At 35.3% G+C, this 20334-nt stretch overlaps 3 protein-coding genes across 3 annotated transcripts; all 3 read left to right on the top strand.

Moving 5' to 3' along the window:
- The first annotated feature begins 1568 nt into the window (after positions 1-1568).
- On the top strand, positions 1569-3618 carry LOC120769307 (KAT8 regulatory NSL complex subunit 2-like). The gene is made up of 5 exons (XM_040096240.1): positions 1569-2147; positions 2211-2403; positions 2469-2632; positions 2692-3098; positions 3269-3618. Exons 1-5 carry the CDS (start codon positions 1655-1657, stop codon positions 3467-3469), a joined length of 1458 nt encoding a protein of 485 aa, XP_039952174.1. The 5' UTR covers positions 1569-1654; the 3' UTR covers positions 3470-3618.
- Positions 3619-4149: 531 nt separating this feature from the next.
- LOC120769472 (MTRF1L release factor glutamine methyltransferase) lies at positions 4150-5618 on the top strand. Its single transcript, XM_040096491.1, has 3 exons — positions 4150-4504; positions 4565-5085; positions 5152-5618. The coding sequence occupies exons 1-3, from the start codon at positions 4256-4258 to the stop codon at positions 5405-5407; spliced, it is 1026 nt and encodes a 341-aa protein (XP_039952425.1). The 5' UTR covers positions 4150-4255; the 3' UTR covers positions 5408-5618.
- A 2630-nt stretch (positions 5619-8248) lies between these two features.
- On the top strand, positions 8249-10226 carry LOC120769051 (myristoylated alanine-rich C-kinase substrate). Its single transcript, XM_040095901.1, has 3 exons — positions 8249-8537; positions 9355-9617; positions 9733-10226. The coding sequence occupies exons 1-3, from the start codon at positions 8515-8517 to the stop codon at positions 9888-9890; spliced, it is 444 nt and encodes a 147-aa protein (XP_039951835.1). The 5' UTR covers positions 8249-8514; the 3' UTR covers positions 9891-10226.
- The last annotated feature ends 10108 nt before the right edge of the window (positions 10227-20334 follow it).

Here is a 20334-nt window from a genome sequence, read left to right on the forward strand (position 1 = left end):
AGATATAAGCCAATATGGCAGACATACATATAAATATATAGAAAAATGTTGTGTAAGTAGGATTCGCAAATTGAAAAATGAATAAATGCATAAAATAGAGTATTTAAGATATGGTAATTATATTGTACGAATATATATTATAAAACACACTTTTAAGTTAAACACAAATAAAGCTATATTTAAGCAAATAAAAATAATTCATAGGACGGAATAAGTGCAATAACGCTTTAGTATTTAATAAATATATAAATAGTGTAAAAGTGCATACAGAAAAAAGAATTAAAATTATATTAAAATATACATATAGCGTAAATATGTTTAAAAAGCCATTTTAAAATCTAAGCTACTGTATAAAAAAAGCACAAAAATAGAAAAAAAAAAACAAATTAAGTGATAATTTGTAAGATTTAACGCATTTTATCGTATATAAAATATTCACTTATAGTGCATACATATGTATTAGCAGAGTTGTAAAGTAATGAAAACATATATAGAAAGGAAAAACCAAGAAAAAACACAAAGTTATTAGAAAAACATTGGTGTAGATATATATTGGCTGCAAAGTTATTATTTTTTCTCCGGTGAAAAGTTATACAGTTAAATTTAATATATTACTTCAATTGCAAAAAATCAAATTTACGTTTTTCGTCATTTTTCAATTAAATATTTGCGTTCAATTGCATAAAACTTACTTCAGATGAATGATTAAATGATTTTTCGCAATTTTCCAATAATTAAACTAATAATGACTTTGAAAAAATCTAAATTATTCTACGAAGTTAAAAATAAAAAAAGATTTCCGTTGATACATTTTCTTAACCCGTTATATACATATACTAATATGCATTTACATATATATAACAAAAACCATCTAATTTTCAAGCATATGATTAATATCTCTACAGTCTATACTACCCTCACCTTTTTATAATCTGTATGTAGCTATTAATTTAGATTTGTAATAACAGTAAAAAAAGTAAAAATAAAAAAAAATAAGAAAATGTTGCATAACGTTAAGTATTATTATGATTATATAGATTTATGATAATGAATGCTAAAGAGAAATGAAATGTGTTGAGGTTGATTTATGAGGGTGCAGTATAAATGGATGAAATAAATAAAAATATAAAAATAAATATTAAACCGAGTGTGTTTCATTTTGCATTTAAGAGACAATATAATAAGTTTTTAAGGTAAGTCCGTCGAAAATACCCACTCACCCACATGTCTCTAATTGATTTATTAACTAACATTGCTACACTAGTAATATTTACATACATATACATTACGCCATTACTACGGGCTTTTAGTATACCAACACCTAATTTAATTCTAATTTAAACTTGCTGGACTTTAGAAGCATCTTACTGCCTCCTCCTCATATTCATTTGATTTTTCAGCTAATTTCCAATTAATCATTTTTAGCGAAAGCTTTGTGTAAACGCGGTATTACGACGCGTACATGATGGTAGTTATCGATAAGCTTTGCAAATGTAATCGAAAAAATCACAATATTTTGATGTTATTAATTTTCGCAAAAACAATTTCGCTGTGTCGTATTTTTTGTTAAAAACGTATTTTATAGAAAATATTACTTAATTAGTGCCAAATAAAAAATTAATTAAAACTCTAAACAAAATAATCGAATTAAAAAATGGCTACAAGTTGCTCGCATTTGCGTCAACGTCAATTTCTACGTTTTGGCGGCAGCTTGCAAGAACTACGTGAGCAATTGCATCAAGAAATTGAAAATAAAGCCAAATCTTGCTCAAATCCAACATATGAATGCTCGCTACCCCGTGCCGATGGCAGTGAATATTGTATACAACACATATTGCGCGATCCCCGTGGAAATTATCGCCAATGCACTTTTATATATTCCAATGGGCGCAAGTGTCTAAATGCACTACAGAAACATGATATTAAAAAGGATCCTGAAATGACAACACTTTGTTTTGAACATAATCGTCAGGCACAGCTACGCAAAACTCATACCACTGTGGGCAAGTTAAAACGCACCGATACCAATGAGGCATTATTACATAGCTTGAGTAATCACATCAATTTGGATGATAAACAATTTGAACGCAGTAATAGTGAGCAAGATGAGGAAATTGATGTCGTTACACCTCATGTCACGCCATTTGGTAAATTTAAAATACATACATATATAAAACAGTAGAGCATCATTATTATACGGTTTTTTACAGTTGCACATGATCAGATAAACAACTTAGGTACTGTATTGTCGAAATTGCAAAAGAGGCGACGCATTTTGGAGTATGCCTCAGATAGTTCCAGTGACTACGACGAGCCGCCCAACATCAAGAACACAGCACGCAATTTCGAACTGAATGAATCAGACGACGATAGCGATAATTCGCTCGCAGAAGATTTACTGAAGTATGTATAGCATTAAGTCAAATCCTGTAATGTTTTCATTTGTGCTAAACTTCTCTCATTTAAAGACATGCTGGTATTTATACACGTGAAGAGGCCGTACGCATATCAGAAGCTAAACTGACAAAGCTACAAGGTCTATACATTGACCAAATCAATCATCTACATCATGTACTTAAAGAACGTCGCCGTCACTATTTAATCGCTTTACGCAAAGAACGTGAAATGCTTTGTAAGTTTATAATAATCTTTGCATATAATGTTAATTAAGTAACTCTCATTACACTATAGGTAGTATTCACGATCAGCTAAAGGAGTCGCCAAAGGAACGTGTACTTTATAAACAACTCAAAGCGTTAAGTTCATATCATCGCCGCAACGGTGTAGAGGCTGTGCTATATAAGAAGTTCAAAGAAAAGCGCGCCAAGGCGACGGATGCACCGGCTGGACACAAAGGTCCCAATTTTAATAAATGTGTTTTCACCGAAGGTGGTGTAAAATGTGGTGAACGTGCAATGCCTTGTTGTAAATATTGTCGTAAACATATTTTGGAAGATAAAAGACAGATACTATTCCGCGCGTGTGAAGTGGAACGGAGTGGCGTAGTGTGCCAGGAAACAATACCATGTATTTTTGATAATGCATCGACGTGTGTCTTGCATCTAACAGTTCCGACACGTCGTCAATATGTACAAAAGGTAAGTGTTGGGTATATGTTAGCGGTACTAATTGGCTTATGTTGCCAGATGAGATTTGTTCCTCTAGTATTGGAGTGTTGCGTATTTAAAATTTAATTATTGCGTCCTTGTCTTATTTTATAAGATACATTTTAGTCAACAAGCTTGCTAATTAGTTCGTTTATTTACAGAAATACGAATCAGAAACAGAGGAGGATGCTGAAGATAAGCCAGAAAATTTGAAAGATAAAACCTTGTCTGTAGACGTTGCAAAATCAAACACATTTGCGGGCTTACAGTCAGAAAACTCTTCTGCCACATCTCCGGGAAGAAATATTACAATCTCACATGACATAAACGTCACAGCTTCAACATCAGAGGGGATTAAATAAAAATAAAGTGCCATATGTCAACATGGAATATATTTTCGTTTTAAAAAAGATTTTAAGAAGTTTTCATGGATTTTATTTTTATATTGACATTCTATGTAGCAGATTCCTGTGTTTTTAATAAGAATATTAAATATTCAAATATTGAAAAACTTGTTTATTTTATTTAAAAAAACCAGAAAAAATCTTAACTTCGGTTGCACCGAAACTATAATACCCTTCATAAATACATAAGATTCCTTACCAGATTCCCATTTTGATACTATACTATTTGCTCCGCGACAGATGAAAGTTTTCCGTGCAGGCACTTGGATTTCCATCGTAAGATATATGGCAGCTATATGCTATAGTTGTCCGATATCGTCGGATCCAGAAAATGAGCAGCTTCAAGGGTAGAAAAGAAACTACGAAAATTCAGTTCGATACAGTTATAACTAAATCGACTCAGCTCGTGTCGCTGATCATTTGGATATTCACTTAGATGTGTGTTATAAAATACATATATAGTAAACTTAAAATACCCTTTTCAGAGTATATAAAACGAAGTGTTCTAAACCACTAGCATTTAACTCATAAAATATTTCAATTGAAATAGAATTAGAATGGCACTTTACCAGCAAAAATCGTGAACTTAAAAGCAACACTGTAACACCGAATACCGAATATAACGAATACCCATTCGAGTTAAGCAGGCTAATGTCAAAATTTTGATTCAGATCAATATAGCACGCTTCCTAATTATTTAATTGGCATTTCATAACAGAAAAGAAGCAAGACAATTTTTCCAATATGTTAAAACTGGTGGCGCAGCAGCTGCGTCAACAAATGCGCCAAGTGTCTCGTGTAAGTACCATCAATTACACCAAAGCCACCAGTGGAACTGACTTGTCGCGACAACAACAACAATCCACACAGTCGCCCACAATTGAGGTAAATAAAGCGCTTGAAGGTTGGCCCGAAAAACTACGTAAGGCTGGCGTTGGAGATATTGATTTTAATTTAAAATGTTTGGTAGCGCATGTGCTTGGAAGGAAATTCGTAAGTTTTTACTATTTACAAATCGCAATGTTTTAATAAGCCATACATTTTATGTTACAGAACACGGTTAAAGGTTATAATGACCTAGTTTTCACTGAAAATCAGTTGGAAGAATTTGAACGTTTTTGTGAAGCACGTTGTGCTCGTATGCCACTCCAGTATATAATAGGCGAATGGGACTTTATGGATTTGACATTAAAAACCTCGCCTTCCGTGTTCATTCCACGACCGGAAACGGAGGAGTTCGTTTCCAAAGTGATTGAAGTGTATCGTGATGTTAAAGGACCCATCAACATGTTAGAGGTTGGTTGCGGTTCCGGTGCTATGTCATTAGCGATTCTACATGCTTTACCCAATGTACGCAGTACAGCTATAGAACGCGGCAAAGCTGCAACAGAGCTGTCTAGAGAAAATGCCAAGTTGCTTGGTTTAGACGATCGTTTTACTGTCTATCATCACACTATGGAAGTAGATAATTATCTACCGCCAGAGTTGGGTAACGAAGTTTACGACTTAATAATTGGTAATCCGCCATATGTAAAATCGGAAGAGTTCCCCTTATTGCAGCCGGAAGTCGTTTGGTAAATGTACTATTAAATTTAAGTTTTAAAATTTTTTAATAATTATTTTTGTTTTTTAATTTCCAGTTATGAAAATTTGAATGCGCTCGATGGTGGTCCAGACGGTTTACGTGTAGCACGTTTGGTTTTCAATTTAGCCTGTGAACATTTGCGTCCCGGCGGCAAGATGTGGCTCGAGTTGGGGGAGGACCATCCACCTTTGGTACAAACTATTATGGACACGCAGTATGAGGGACGTTTACGTTACATTGCTGGCTATAAAGATCAATATAAACGCAATCGATTTGTCGAAATCGAGAAAGAGCCAGCCAAAACTGCTTAATAGGCATGACATAGACGCATGTGTATTGACACATAAGCTTTAGAAGCTAATAATTTAGACATTGAAATGTGTTAGAAACAATTTCTGCAAATTATCGCTTTAGATGGCTGTAACCAGTGATAGAATTAATTAGCAGGCATATAATGCACTTAGCATTTTATTGAATGCATTTGAAATTAATTACGTAAATAAATACATATTTATTAAATTATTCGCTGCAAATTTCTTTATAACAATCTATGGTATGTATATGTATTCACTTGCTCTGTTTAGAGAAAGTGCGAAGTAAATTTGGCAACATGTATTTTCCAAAATTTTACTATCCAACGCATATATTTTGAATAATTTAAACCCTAGTATATTAATCTTACCCCGAAGTTTGTAACAGCCAGAAAGAAAAGGTCTGAGTCCCAATAGAATATACATATAAATGATAAGCATATATACGCGAACTACTGAGATATCGTTCTAAAAATTTTCACACGTACTTTTCTCATATGTGTTTGTTGATGTAGTGGTAGAAAACCTTCCTGAAGTAATTTCGAGGTATGGTGTCAAGCGCGTTACATCTTTCGCAACCGACTGTCAGTTAAGTTCTGATAAAAATAAGTTTCTTTACCGAAAGAAAGAGTCTTGGTTAAGTTAACCAGAACTTAACTCAATTAAAATGGTTATTAACTAGACGTTAAGAAAACGGCTAAGTTAATATAATAAGAAGTAATCTAATAATTAAAATAAGTACATAGAAATCAAATACATAATTGTTAAAAAAATAGTACTCAGAGCAGTTGTGTTCAAAAAGTGATTTTCAAATTTCATAAACTGCAACACCACTTCTACTTAAATTGACTGTGCCCAGCATTTCCTGTGTCAGAAGAAAATTTGGAAGTGCTTCCCAGTCTTCCAGTTCGTCTACATTATTTGAATTTTCAAATACTAATTTCATTCTTCTCATGCACCCTGTTGTATTGAAAATGCCGGTTTTCAGTCAACACACGTACACACAAATGTTTCAGTTTTTATTGTTCCTATATATTTCACGTTCTGGATTCCCCTTTTCATTAATGCAAACAATGTAGCCATTTTGTTTAGTGATCAGCTAAAAGCAATGAATTATTGAATTGATGCATCAGCGTCATAAAACCGTAGATTGCCTCATCCACTATATGCACGTGCTTTTTTCTGTTTAATTGAACGGGCAAATACACATATGCTTATTACATGAGAAACATGCTAGTATCAAACGGCAGAATTTATGACTTTTAGGTAACATATAAACCTCTCAAAAGGGATTAATAATGAGCAAGTAATGAGCAAAAAATGTTTAGTGACGTCAATGACGTCACATACTTTGTGATGTCATGTCAACTATTTATAAGCCGCTTGTCAACAGCTTCAGGAGCTGTCAGAATCTTGAAAGTTCTAAATATTTAGCAAGAAAGTTGTTAACGAAAACAATTATAAGTAGGTATATTCAAGGGTTTAAAAGAATTATTCCAGAATTCAAGCGCTTTTGTACTAGAATTCATACTGAAGATCAGCAAATCACCTGTTTTTGCTAATGATTCAGCCATAAGAGTATGTACATATACAATATAAGTATGTGTGCATTTTTACGTTTCAGAAAGAAAATTGAACCCAAAGGTCAGTACTAAAATGTACTTTTCGTTCTTATTTACTGTTGATATTGCATTATCCGCTGCCTGGCATCAATTATGTTAAGGCAAATGTTTATATACTAGTTGCTTGCAATTAAAAAAGGTCTATGTATATTATACTATATTGTTGTTTCTAAAACACGTGTTATTTTTTGCCACAAATTCTTCTTAATGCTCATTCATATATTATTATATAGCTGCATATACGCAAATGTATTTACAAATTTATTACTATTTCATATTTGCAATATTTGGTTGTTTGTGTAAAATTCGCTTATAGCTGATTTGTTGCTCGGGCTTGTTTTGCGCATATTTTTCAAAGCAGATTCGCCACCTTGCAAAAATTTCTCTCAGTTGACAAGCTTACTTTAGATAACATGTGTTTGAAATGTATATATGTACGTGTTTGTATATATGGTATATGCATTTTAGCAAAACAGCACGGCGACCAATTGTTCAAATGAACGCTTTATCAAAATCACACCGAGCGTAAATGAAAGCGCATACATATAAAATGCGCTATATATTTGAAATGTCATAAAAAATGCGAAATACTGCAAAAAAAAAATAGTTCAGAAGTAATAGAAAGCAAAAGGTAGCAATTTTGTCATTCAGCATTTGTCCAGCCGGCAAACAAACTTGCCATATTTCAAAGCATATTTCGTATAGTGTATTTGGCGCTTAAAGTAACGCTACTTTGTTTCTATGTGCTGAAAATTCCACCTATTTTCATGTAATTTTTCTCGGTATTATTTTCATTGCCACATGCAATTCTCGTTCCACGCCGGTCGAAATCGTATGCAAAATTCTCTGCGTTCCGTTCCTGTAATGCTGCCAGTGTGACCATTTCGCCAAACGCTGTGCGTATCTGTGGCGTGTGTATGGCGCCTTCAAGCGAAAAATCAACACCTGCTCGCAATATGCAGGTATGCATGGAATTTTGTTTGTAACTTAATGAAAATTTGTGCAAAGAAATTGTATTTTAGCGTTATTTAGAAGTTATAGTCTGTACACAATCTACTGTAAAAAGTGACAACAACTCATCAGTAATAGTTTTTCGTTGGGTTTTCGTATATGCATACAGGTATTCAATTCATGTTTGGCTGTTATTCGCGATTTCGTGAATGCAACCGTGTGTTTCGTGTATCTACCTGTGTACGCTGAAAAGTGTGAAACGTCTCATTCGGCGTTAGTTGCTTCTACGGTTCGGACGTGTTTGTCTTCTACTATTTTGTTCGTCAAATAAAGTCATCTTTTTAATATACATATAAAAAAAAAAAAAGTTGATCAGTTTTGAAGATTTTCTCCATCGCAGACTTATATTTAGCATCATCAATTGCTACACTCTTGTGTTTTATTCATAAAACATACACAAATCGCAGTTCATTTGAGCTTTTAGTATTCATTCCTGTTCGTTGAGCAAAAATACAATAAAAAACTATTAACAAAATGGCCGATGTTGTTGAAAAGAAGTGAGTTACACTAATTACTTTTGCAATTATGCTTTTATATATATATGTATGTATAGTATGGTTGAAGTTATATTACAAGAATTGTGTTAAATTAAAAGTGTGCTAAAAAAGAAATATGGAAATTTTTGTGTATATAACAAATAGCGGCATTCGGCGTCGTTTTCTGTCTCTTTCGCGTAAATACAGCGTACCTATAAGACATCGCATTCGTTTTTGGCGCGACATATACAACGCAGTCGGCTTTTTAAATCAAGTAAACGGAAAAGGTGATACATACAGGCAAAAACCTTTTCCACCACGCAATGCTCTATGCATAAGCACAACATTTAAAGCGTTCGCTATTTGCGGCTAACTTTTTTTTTCGCTTTTTCTTTGCTTTTGCATATTCCTTGTGCGTTTTTGTTGCGCTAAACTAGTTCTATTCACATACATCATTTATCAACGCTTCGCTTATATTCCATTCGTACAATTTTTGCCGTATTCGTATGTATTCGTTTTTGATATATTTTTGTTGCGCACAAGCTACGCTATTGTATCAATAGCAATGGTAATTCTCTGGAAGGTTTTGATACATATTTGGTTTTTTATTTTTTGTTGCCAACTTCAATAATTCTTTTTCTTTTACTTTTAACGCTTCGCTACAGCTAAACAAATAACGAGTTTTGCTTAAATGTGCAAATTCAAATGAAGTGGCGTTGTAACCGTTGTAGCTTCACGAAAAGTATAGCTATGATTCATTTTAGTTAGAATAATTGTATTGGACACAGCAATCATAAAAGTATTTCTTTTTAACGTTTACATTTTTTAATGTTTTCAGCGAAACTCCAGTTGTCGAGAAAGTCGCCGCTGATGAAGTAGAAAAAGAAGCACAAAAAGAAAAAGAGGTGGTTGAAGAAGCAGCAGCACCAGCCGCCGAAAATGGTAGCGCTGACAGTGCAACCGCCAAGGAAAACGGTGATGCTGAGGAAGTAGCTGCTGAATCTACAACCGAAACTCCAAAAGAAGCGTCTGCCGAGGCTGAAGCTGTCGCTCCTGCAGAAGAAAATGGCAAAGATGAGGAAGCGGAGAGCGAAGCAACTGGTATGTAAATCATTTATACATATATACTACACAAATATATATAAACATTAAAATAAATCTATTTAAAAAGACTAAGAAGTAAAATATATATTGATGCTTAAACAATCTCTTGCAGATGCAGCACCCGCCGAAGCTGTTAAGAGAAAAGTAGCCGAAGAAGAATCAAAAACAGAAGATTCCACTGCAGCAACACCAGAGAAAAAAGCTAAGCTGGACGAACCTGTCAAAGAAGACAACCAAAACGGTTCCGAAGCATCAGAAGTTGCGGCTTAACTTAGTTCTTAATATAACATTTAAACTATTCAACATATTCAGTAACAAAAACAAAAAAAATCAGAAAAAGTGTACACCCATAGAATTTAATGTGTATGATTTTATGAAAAAGTGTTCAGTTTTTTATGAGGTTGAGACACTTCCATAATCAATCTTCTATCTGAAGCGACTATACTTTTACAGTTGACATCTACAAAGAGAGAGGGGTGCATTTTGCTCATTATTTCCTGTATTTATAGCAAATCATCCCTCTTACCAAGAAAAAGGCTAAACCTGTACATTCAAACAAATATTCAATAAAGTACTCGACTTACGGTGGAAAGTCAAAGGTAGTAATTTTTAGTGTATTCTGGGTATCGATGAATGGGGTTGTTTGTTTAAGCGTAAGCACGTGGTTTTAAACCGTATTTGACGTTACTTTTGAAATTATGAGTATTGCCGTTCTGTCAGGTAAGTCAAGCGTTGTTTGCACAAGCCTTGATGTTGAGCTCTTGGCCTTGTATCAGTTGTACAGTTTTGTTGTGTACAGTTTCTAGAAGTTTCACGCCTCGTACGCTTTGCGCAAATTCCCGGAAGTGGCTTGTTTGACGAAAGGTCTGCGTTTGAATTAAAACTAGTACAGTTCGAACGCAGTTTCAGCGTGTGAAGAACGCAGTCTTTGTCAAGAATAAAGCATATTTATTTTGTATTATATTATTTGCTTTTATATTTTATTAAAGAGATAGCTAAATAAATTAATAATTATTTACGAGCTACATCAATGCCTTTTAAAAATATGACGTAACTTCCTCCGTTGTTACGACCATCTAAAGCTTCGTTCGCGAATAAAGTTTCGTTCGGACTCTTTGGTTATTGTGAACTATTGCAGGGTGTTGCAAACATTTTACAGTCTGAAGTATTTAACAAAAAAAAATTTAAGAAACGAGTTTTTGTTTTGCATATCTCAATCGCTATATATCGAAAGAATATTTATTTGAGAGTATTCATCGAGAATCTGAAGTTTAGACCGGCGTTTTTTTGAGTGTAGTCGGTTACCATATTTTTTAAATAATTTCGATTTTTTGATATTTTGATAAGACTTCATTTTGTCAAAAATCAAAATTTTGACTGGTCTTTCGATTATTATTTATCTATGTATTGTCATAACAACAATTTTTGGCGGAAAAATCTTGATTTTTTCGGAGGTCCTCTTGGAGATCGAATTGCAAGAAGGTGTTAAGAAAAGGGTTTTGATTCCAGACCGACCATACCGTTTTTATTATAATTTACCGAAAAACACTCCATTTGTCCAACCAAAAATGAAAAGGAACATTTGAAAGAATAAATGAACAAATTCCGTTTAGACCTTATCAGCTTTAGTGCCGTTTCCTCAATACTCGGTAAATATTGTCCTTAACTTCTGGTACCTTAATCTAGCTTTAACTGGCAAAACCGTTTTCACCAAGTTGTGATTAGTTTACCTGCAGATAGTTTGATTATTGAGAATGTTTGCGGAAAACTTGCATTGTGAACATACAAAAACTGTATAAACGTCATTACTTAGGAGCAAGAATGATAGAATACAAGATTACGACGACCGCCATTACGAAACGTCATAGTTCCGTGTTGAGAAGAACAAGAGTGAAAAACTGTCAAATGGCTTGCAAATTGTAAACAGAAAAGTAAACACTTTTGTAAATTCGCAAAATATTATTAATTCTTTCGATTTTAATGTAAAGTTTTTGTGAAGCGATTGAATATTGTTGAGTGAAAAGATTTGAATCATTTCTAAAGAAATATATCGGCCTATTGATAATAAAATTGTCTATTAAGTTGTGATTCAAATGGAGAAGACGTTTCTTGTGTTGTATATAAATATATACATATATTATAAGTTCAGATGTATCAGATGTATAAAATTATGATAAAAGAATTGTAAAATTATTAATTTAGTATTAAATATATCATTTCTTTTGCAAAATAACACCCATTTTTTGGCAACTTTTAAATCGGCCGGAAAACTGAAAAAACTCGTTTTCGATCCTTTAATTGCATAATAATTATTACAACAAGCCACTGCACATTTCATTTTAAAAAAATAATATATTTATGCTTAAAAATTTAAATAAATACAACAGTACACTTACACTGGTTTTCTTCATTGGAACAATTTCCACACATGCTACTCTATTTATTGCGGATGTGCCTAAAACTAATTATATACATATTTTGTCGCTACAATATTCTAAACATTCTACTGAAATTTTTCCTGCAAAGACGAATGAATTAATATTATTTTGGGAATTTCAAAAAGTATTTACTTTCCTGTTTACAATTTGTATGCATTTCTATGCTTGTTCTTCTCAACGCAAAACTGTTACGTCACGAAATTGTTGAACAATGTATTTGTTTTTGTAAGAGTTGTCAAGAGCTAAACCGAAAAAAACTAACTGTAAACTAGTGTCGTAATCTTGTATTCTATCATTCTTGCTTAGGAGACAGGTACACAGCTGATTTTTATTTTAAACACTAAGTTCAAACGAAAAGGCGGGTAAAATTTTTAAAACAAAAATTAGCAACAATGAAAACGAATTTCGGTATAAATGGAGTATGTGCTGATAGGGGAGCTTCTCCAGAAGAGGAAAATAATGTTGCTTATATATATAAATATATATTTTAAAATATTCGCTTTTAAAAATTCTAAAATTTGTATAAATAACAAATGATATTTCACAATGTTTAACTAAATTTCTTCACATTTTAGATTGTTTACAATTATGAGGAAAACTAGCGTGGCCCCATCTTAAAAACCAAATAAAAAGAGCGTTCCAAAGTAAACAAGACTTTTTGAATCTAGCGCCCCCTGGTGGCGCAATCTTCATATCGGGTGATTTTTTAAGAGCTTGATAACTTTTTAAAAAAAAAAACGCATAAAATTTGCAAAATCTCATCGGTTCTTTATTTGAAACGTTAGATTGGTTCATGACATTTACTTTTTGAAGATAATTTCATTTAAATGTTGACCGTTTTCCATTCGGAAAGTCCAATTTTGGGCAACTTTTTCGAGCATTTCGGCCGGAATAGCCCGAATTTCTTCGGAAATGTTGTCTTCCAAAGCTGGAATAGTTGCTGGCTTATTTCTGTAGACTTTAGACTTGACGTAGCCCCACAAAAAATAGTCTAAAGGCGTTAAATCGCATGATCTTGGTGGCCAACTTACGGGTCCATTTCTTGAGATGAATTGTTCTCCGAAGTTTTCCCTCAAAATGGCCATAGAATCGCGAGCTGTGTAGCATGTAGCGCCATCTTGTTGAAACCACATGTCAACCAAGTTCAGTTCTTCCATTTTTGGCAACAAAAAGTTTGTTAGCATCTTGGTTGACATGTGGTTTCAACAAGATGACGCTACATGCCACACAGCTCGCGATTCTATGGCCATTTTGAGGGAAAACTTCGGAGAACAATTCATCTCAAGAAATGGACCCGTAAGTTGGCCACCAAGATCATGCGATTTAACGCCTTTAGACTATTTTTTGTGGGGCTACGTCAGAGTCTAAAGCCTACAGAAATAAGCCAGCAACTATTCCAGCTTTGGAAGACAACATTTCCGAAGAAATTCGGGCTATTCCGGCCGAAATGCTCGAAAAAGTTGCCCAAAATTGGACTTTCCGAATGGAACACCTAAGACGCAGCCGCGGTCAACATTTAAATGAAATTATCTTCAAAAAGTAAATGTCATGAACCAATCTAACGTTTCAAATAAAGAACCGATGAGATTTTGCAAATTTTATGCGTTTTTTTTTTAAAAAAAGTTATCAAGCTCTTAAAAAATCACCCGATATATATCGGCTGTTGAGTTAGAATCTGCTAACTTTATCGATTGTTCAGTGAGAATTTCATGACATTTCACTGATTGGAAGTGAAGTTATTGCGTTTTAAGTGTCAGTATGTTTGTGTTATCGGTGCGAAAATGAGCTTCGAACAAAAAGCCAACATTAAATTTTGTTTTAAAATTGGTAAAACTTTTAGCGAAATGTTTCAATTGATGAAACAAGTTTATGGCGATGATTGCCTATCCCGTTGCAGAGTGCACGAGTGGTTTCAACGTTTTTAAAGTGGTCGGGAGGACATAAATGACGGTCAACATGAAGGCCAATCAAAATCCGTGATCACCGGAAATTCCATCGACACTGTGTGTGAATTCATCAAAAATAATCCGAAATAATCATTGAAATTCATGGAAATGGAATTGAACATCTCCAAAATATCGATTTATCGCATTTTGACCGAACATTTGGGCTTACGAAAGGTGTGCGCACGGTTTGTTCCGCAAAAAATTGACTGATGACCAAAAATTGCTCTCATCGATCGACGCTTGTGACTGATTATTTGACCAAAAATCACCTCATATGGCACCGTGCGACTTCTTCCATTTCGGAAAAATGTATTTGCCCATGAAAAGAAAGCGTTATGTAGGCGTAGAGGCCATTCAAAAGGCTTGCACCGGCATACTGATGGCCATACCGGCCAACGAGCTAAAGCACTCGTTCGACATGCCTTTGGACCGTGCAAAAAGCTGTATTGAAGCAGAAGGAGACTATTTTGAATAAAATAAATTGATTTTGATCGGAAAAAACCATTTGTTCTGTTTTTTTAGTCCTGTTTACTTTGGAATGCACCTTGTATGAAGGATTTTTCAACGACAGCATTTTCTTCGTTAGTACTTTCACGTAATTTTTTTCAATAACTAAAAAAATCTTTCTAACACTTTTCAAGCTATAATTGTGTTTGTGAACATTTCGCGTAGTGCTCCTTTCTGAGTTGGAGGAGAAACAAGTTAAATAATGGTTTTCTCAATATCAGGTTAGCAACTACATACTTATCTGTCAGTTAAATTTTTGTAAACTTTATAGAAAGAAGAAATCTTGGTTAGTTCCAACCAAAACAAGGAAAGACAGCTGTCAGCTGTCTTAATTTCTATAAGCAAAAAGTATTTGGAGTGTTTTTATACTCTCGCAACAATGTTGCTAAGGAGAGTATTATAGTTTTGTTCACATAACGGTTGTTTGTAAGTCCTAAAACTAAAAGAGTCAGATATAGGGTTATATATACCAAAGCGATCAGGGTGACGAGTAGAGTCGAAATCCGGATATCTGTCTGTCCGTCTGTCCGTCCGTGCAAGCTGTAACTTGAGTAAAAATTATTACTTGGCTCCATAAGAAGGTTAAGTTCGAAGATGGGCAAAATCGGCCCACTGCCACGCCCACAAAATGGCGGAAACCGAAAACCTATAAAGTGTCATAACTAAGCCATAAATAAAGATATTGAAGTGAAATTTGGCACAAAGGATCGCATTAGGGAGGGGCATATTTGGACGCAATTTTTTGGAAAAGTGGGCGTGGCCCCGCCCCCTACTAAGTTTTTTGTACATATCTCGGAAACTACTATAGCTATGTCAACCAAACTCTACTGAGTCGTTTTCTTCAGGCATTTCCATATACAGTTCAAAAATGGAAGAAATCGGATTATAACCACCAAATTGAAAATGGGCGTGGCCTCGCCCACTTATGGACCAAAAACCATATCTCAGGAACTACTAGACCGATTTCAATGCAATTCGGTACATAATATTTTCTTAACACCCTGATGACATGTACGAAATATGGGTGAAATCGGTTCACAACCACGCCTTCTTCCAATATAACGCTATTTTGAATTCCATCTGATGCCTTTTCTGTATAATACGAGTATATACATTAGGAACCAATGATGATAGCGGAATAAAACTTTACAAAAATACGGTATTTGAAAAATATGTAAATGACTGATAATGAAATCTCGATTATCACTTTATCGTGCGAGAGTATAAAATGTTCGGTGACACCCGAACTTAGCCCTTATTTACTAGTTAGTAATAAATTGAATTTCGGTAGCGATGGTGTTTCCGATTAATCATAACTCCTACACTCCTAATTTGCATGGTTATTGTAATATATGTATTACGCTATTTTCAATGACAGTCTGTCTTGGCATACTTGTCTCTTCTCTCGGCTGACACTGATATCAATCTATGCTGCTTAGATTTTTGCGAACTGATCTCTCATTATGACAAGTCTTGGTCGCTCAAGTATGCGAAACGACACCAAAATCTGCTTGGCTTGACTTGTCTATATTATATCTCAGATACCAATTAATATCCTGAATCCGTCTTTGAGTTTGTAGTCATTGTTCGTTTGATTGCCTTAGTTTCTTTTAATGTGAACACTTCTTTACGGAATGATTTGAAAAATTGGTAAATAAATCCGTGTAATCAAGGGATGGGCTCAAAAACTGGCATATAAAGTCGTAAATGAATATATTTCGTTTACAGACGCATCGAAACTCATACCGTACCTAAGCGGAACCCAAGCTTTCAAGAAGGTGTAAACTATTTCACATTCCAAGTGTAGCCAGGTCTTTCTCCATCTGGTTTTTCCAACGGAGTGGAGCTCTTCCTCTGCGTCGAATACCCTCAGAGCTGGAGTGTTTTCATTCATTCGGACGACATGACCTAGCCAGCGTAGCCGCTGCCTCTTAATTCGCTGAACTATGTCAATGTCAGAGATGATGAGTGGCTTGTAGAATTTGATATTTGTTCGTCGGGAGAGGATTTTACTACTCAATTTCCTACTCAGTCCGAACTAGCACCTGTTGTCAAAAGCTATTCTGCGTTGGCTGACGTTGTTGTTGGTGTTAAAAGACGAAATTATCTACGACTTCGAAGTTATGGCTGTCAAAAGTGACTTGGAATATCCAATTGGCGCGAAACAGCGAAAAGGAAGAACAACTGGCAGACTGTTGTAAACTCGGCTATAATCTCGTATCGAGTCGAGGTTTTAGTGTAGTCGATTTGAATATCCACAAAGGCAATAACACGCCTATGGGTCCCCAAAATCGAATAATGTTTGTAAAGATTCCTAAAATAAAGAGCTTTCAAAATAGCCGTTATCTAGACCGAGGAGGACATTGTTAGAGTATATTTAACATTACACATAAGTAATATCCTCCTTATTCGTCCAAAATTTCTAACCCTCAAGTGACTTTTTCAACTTTGGAAATAAAAAGAAGTTACACGGAGATTTGACCAAAATGGCTGAGAGATGTGAAGAGGACATTGTTGTTGTGTAAAATATTTATATTTTATTTGATTTTTCGGCATCGAATCGATCCAAGATTGCAGCACAGGGAAGCCTCCTGATCATTTTGTTTTCTTCAGGCAGTTAATATATGTAGATGCTTACGAATTTCTGTAAAAGTTCATTGTCATCTTACCGGACACTAGTAATTAAAAGTCTTTGCTTTCTTCGGAACAGATTCGTCGGGCTAAGTCTACTATTTCGACTTTCCATTGGTTTGCAGTGCATCCATGTTTCGTCGACGGTCACGAAATTATTTCTGATTGCTCTTAAACAGTATCGCTTTGAAGTGGTCTCATCGTTGCATTTGTATTTGTCACATTGTCCAGGTAGTCGTTTGTGGGCGTCTTGGTATGGCTCATCAAAAATCGACTTGCGATCATGTTGAAACTCGATTAACAAAGTTTTGACTGTGACTATAAACCGTGCTTTTTCTACTACAAAAACCAAGCATCGAAGCACGGACCGATATTCCTCTTTTTTCCATTTTTTTCAAATCTACGGACAACCCCATCCAATGATGGATCATACGCCGCTTTTCCCCCAACAAATAGACATTGCCATCTATTCACAAACAAACATATCTACATGCATACATACAGACGAGTTTCATACAAAGAGGATAACACAAAAATAGGTGCTAATTGCGCGTAGATAAATACTTAGCTGGGAGTACTTGTTCCCATAATTATCGCAAACAGATTAAAGTGAAGTGTTTAATTGTCGGCTATAAAGTGCGGCGCTTATCTTAGCATGGATTACTACCGAACTATTAACGCAATAAAGCGCCACAGCGGAGCAATCAGCGGCGTCGTTGGCGGGCAAGAGCGGTAATTCGGCGGCAAGTTGAAAAACGCTAGCGGCAAAGCAGCGACTGCGATAGATTTACATGTCTGTGTGTTGGTAGTGAGGAACGGCATGGTGGGACCAAGCAGCTATGGCGATTTTAATTATTCGCCCAGCTATGCATATTTATTTCAAGCCATCTCGATAATCGCATATTCATGGCGGTGTGAGTGCTTGAAAACTTCGGGAGAAAAAGCTGAAATTTATTGAAAAGAAAAAGCGCTGCATCTTGGGTAGTGTGATAAGAAAACTTCTACCAACAACAACGTATAGTTGAGCAAAGCAATTAGCTGGAAAATATTGAAAATTTATGCAAATACATATTTATGCTTGATTCAAAGCGAAAACAAACCGAAATGAAATACTAGAATAAAAAGAATTAATTACACAAATTGCTTGCAACTGTAAATAAATATCTTTAGATTTGCGACAAAAAGTACAAGATGGTTGCATATATTTAATGCTTTTGTAGCTAATAAACCATCTTCTTCCTCTTTACGGGCATAGACACCGCTAACGTGGTTATATTCGAGTTAACAACAGTGCGCCAATCGTTTCTTCTTTTCGCAATTTGGCGCCATTTCGAGTTACCAAGTGTGCCAGGTCTATTTCCTCCAGATCTCTCCAACGGAGGGGAGGTCTTCCTCTTTTTCTGCTTACCCCGGCGGTTACTGCGTCGCATGTTTTCAGAGCTGAAGTGTTTTCATCCATACGGTTGACATGACTTAGTCAGCGTGGCCGCTGTCTCTTAATTCGCTGAACTGATGCCAGTGTCATTGTATAACTCGTACAGGTCATCGTTCCATCGACTGCCGTATTCGCCGTTGCTCATGCCCAATGGACCATAAACCTTCCGCATAACCTTTCTCTCGAAATCATCGTCCTTGCCTCTGCACCTTATAGCCAGACGGGAAGAATTGTTCGTCGAGAGAGGACTTTACTTCTCAATTGCCTGCTCAGTTCGAAGTAGCACCTATTGGCAAGAGTTATTCTGCGTTGGATTTCAAGGCTGACGTTGTTGTTGGTGCTAATGTTGGTTCCAAAATAGATGAAGTTATCTACAACTTTGAAGTTGTGACTATCAATAGTGATGTGGGAGCCAAGTCGCAAGTGTTATGACTGTTTGTTTAATGACAGGAGATATTTCGTCTCGTTCACTACCAGACCCCTTTGCTTCGCTTCCTTATCCAGTCTGGAGAAAGCTGAAGTAACGGCGCGGGTGTTGAGGCCAATGACATCAATATAATCGGCGTACGCCGGCACTCTTATAAAAGATTGTGCATCGATTCAGCTATGCAGCTCGAATTATTCTCTGCAGTAGTAGATGGAGAAGCCGCACGTTAGGGAGCCGCCTTGTCTGAAATCTCGTTTGGTAACGAACGACTTGGAGAGGTCCTTCCGGATCCTAACGGAGCTTTTGATATTGCCCAACGACAACTTACACAGCCGTATTGGAAAGACAGGGCAAGATAATACTTCAACATGACAACGCTCGGTCGTATGTCTCCAAAGTCAAAAAAACATACAAGGAAATTTTAAAATGGGACATCCTACCCCACCCATTCCTCGCCGTACTTTTCTGTTTTGGCTCGAAAAGAAATTCAGAAGCTTCTACAAGGATAGGATTCTAAAAAAAATATAGTATTCGATATTATTATTGTTATTGAACGGTGATCGCCTAACGGATTGTCGGTGGGAAACTAGGCTAAATTTAATATTAGTAAAAATCTTGTTTCGATACTAAGATTGAAATAGGGGTTCTCCAATTAACTGACTTCATCTAATTTTATATAATGTTCTGGGAAGTGAACGATTCATTGATGACGTGCAGTGCTACACCTTGAGAATTAAATTCATAGCGAGGAATGAAATTCATACACATACATATGTACATATATTCAGAAATTCTAAAAAAGTTTCAACCACATAAAATGGCTTTGCCAAATTTACTCTCACTTTACTTTTTTGTTTCGATGCTCTAATTATACCCGGAACGGGGATAAGGCCAGGAAATTTGCAATACCCGGAAGGAAACGTTGGAGACCCTATAAAATATAGTACATACATACATACGTATAATGAGTCGATTTAGCCGTATCCATCGGTTTGCCGTATACACATGAATTAGTCCCTTAGTTGTTGAGATATCGATTTAAGCACATTTTATTTTCTCTACCAGCTGCATATTCGTTGGGATCGGATCGCTATATGCAGCAAAGATGCTATACAAATGAAACGATCAAAATCAAGTGCTTGTATGGAAACCTTATTATTTGTGAAGGGTATTCCAGTTTCAAACCGAAGTTAACTTTTTTTTCTTGTTTTTTTTTCATTACGAGAGAGTGCATTCGAATAATTGTATAACTATTTCATACAGCCAATAAACTTTGCATGCATTTACACTCAGTTATGAGCTTTGAATTTATGTCTTGTATTGATAGGGT

Source organism: Bactrocera tryoni, chromosome 2 (assembly GCF_016617805.1).
Source record: "Bactrocera tryoni isolate S06 chromosome 2, CSIRO_BtryS06_freeze2, whole genome shotgun sequence".
Classification (NCBI taxonomy): Eukaryota; Metazoa; Arthropoda; class Insecta; order Diptera; family Tephritidae; genus Bactrocera; species Bactrocera tryoni.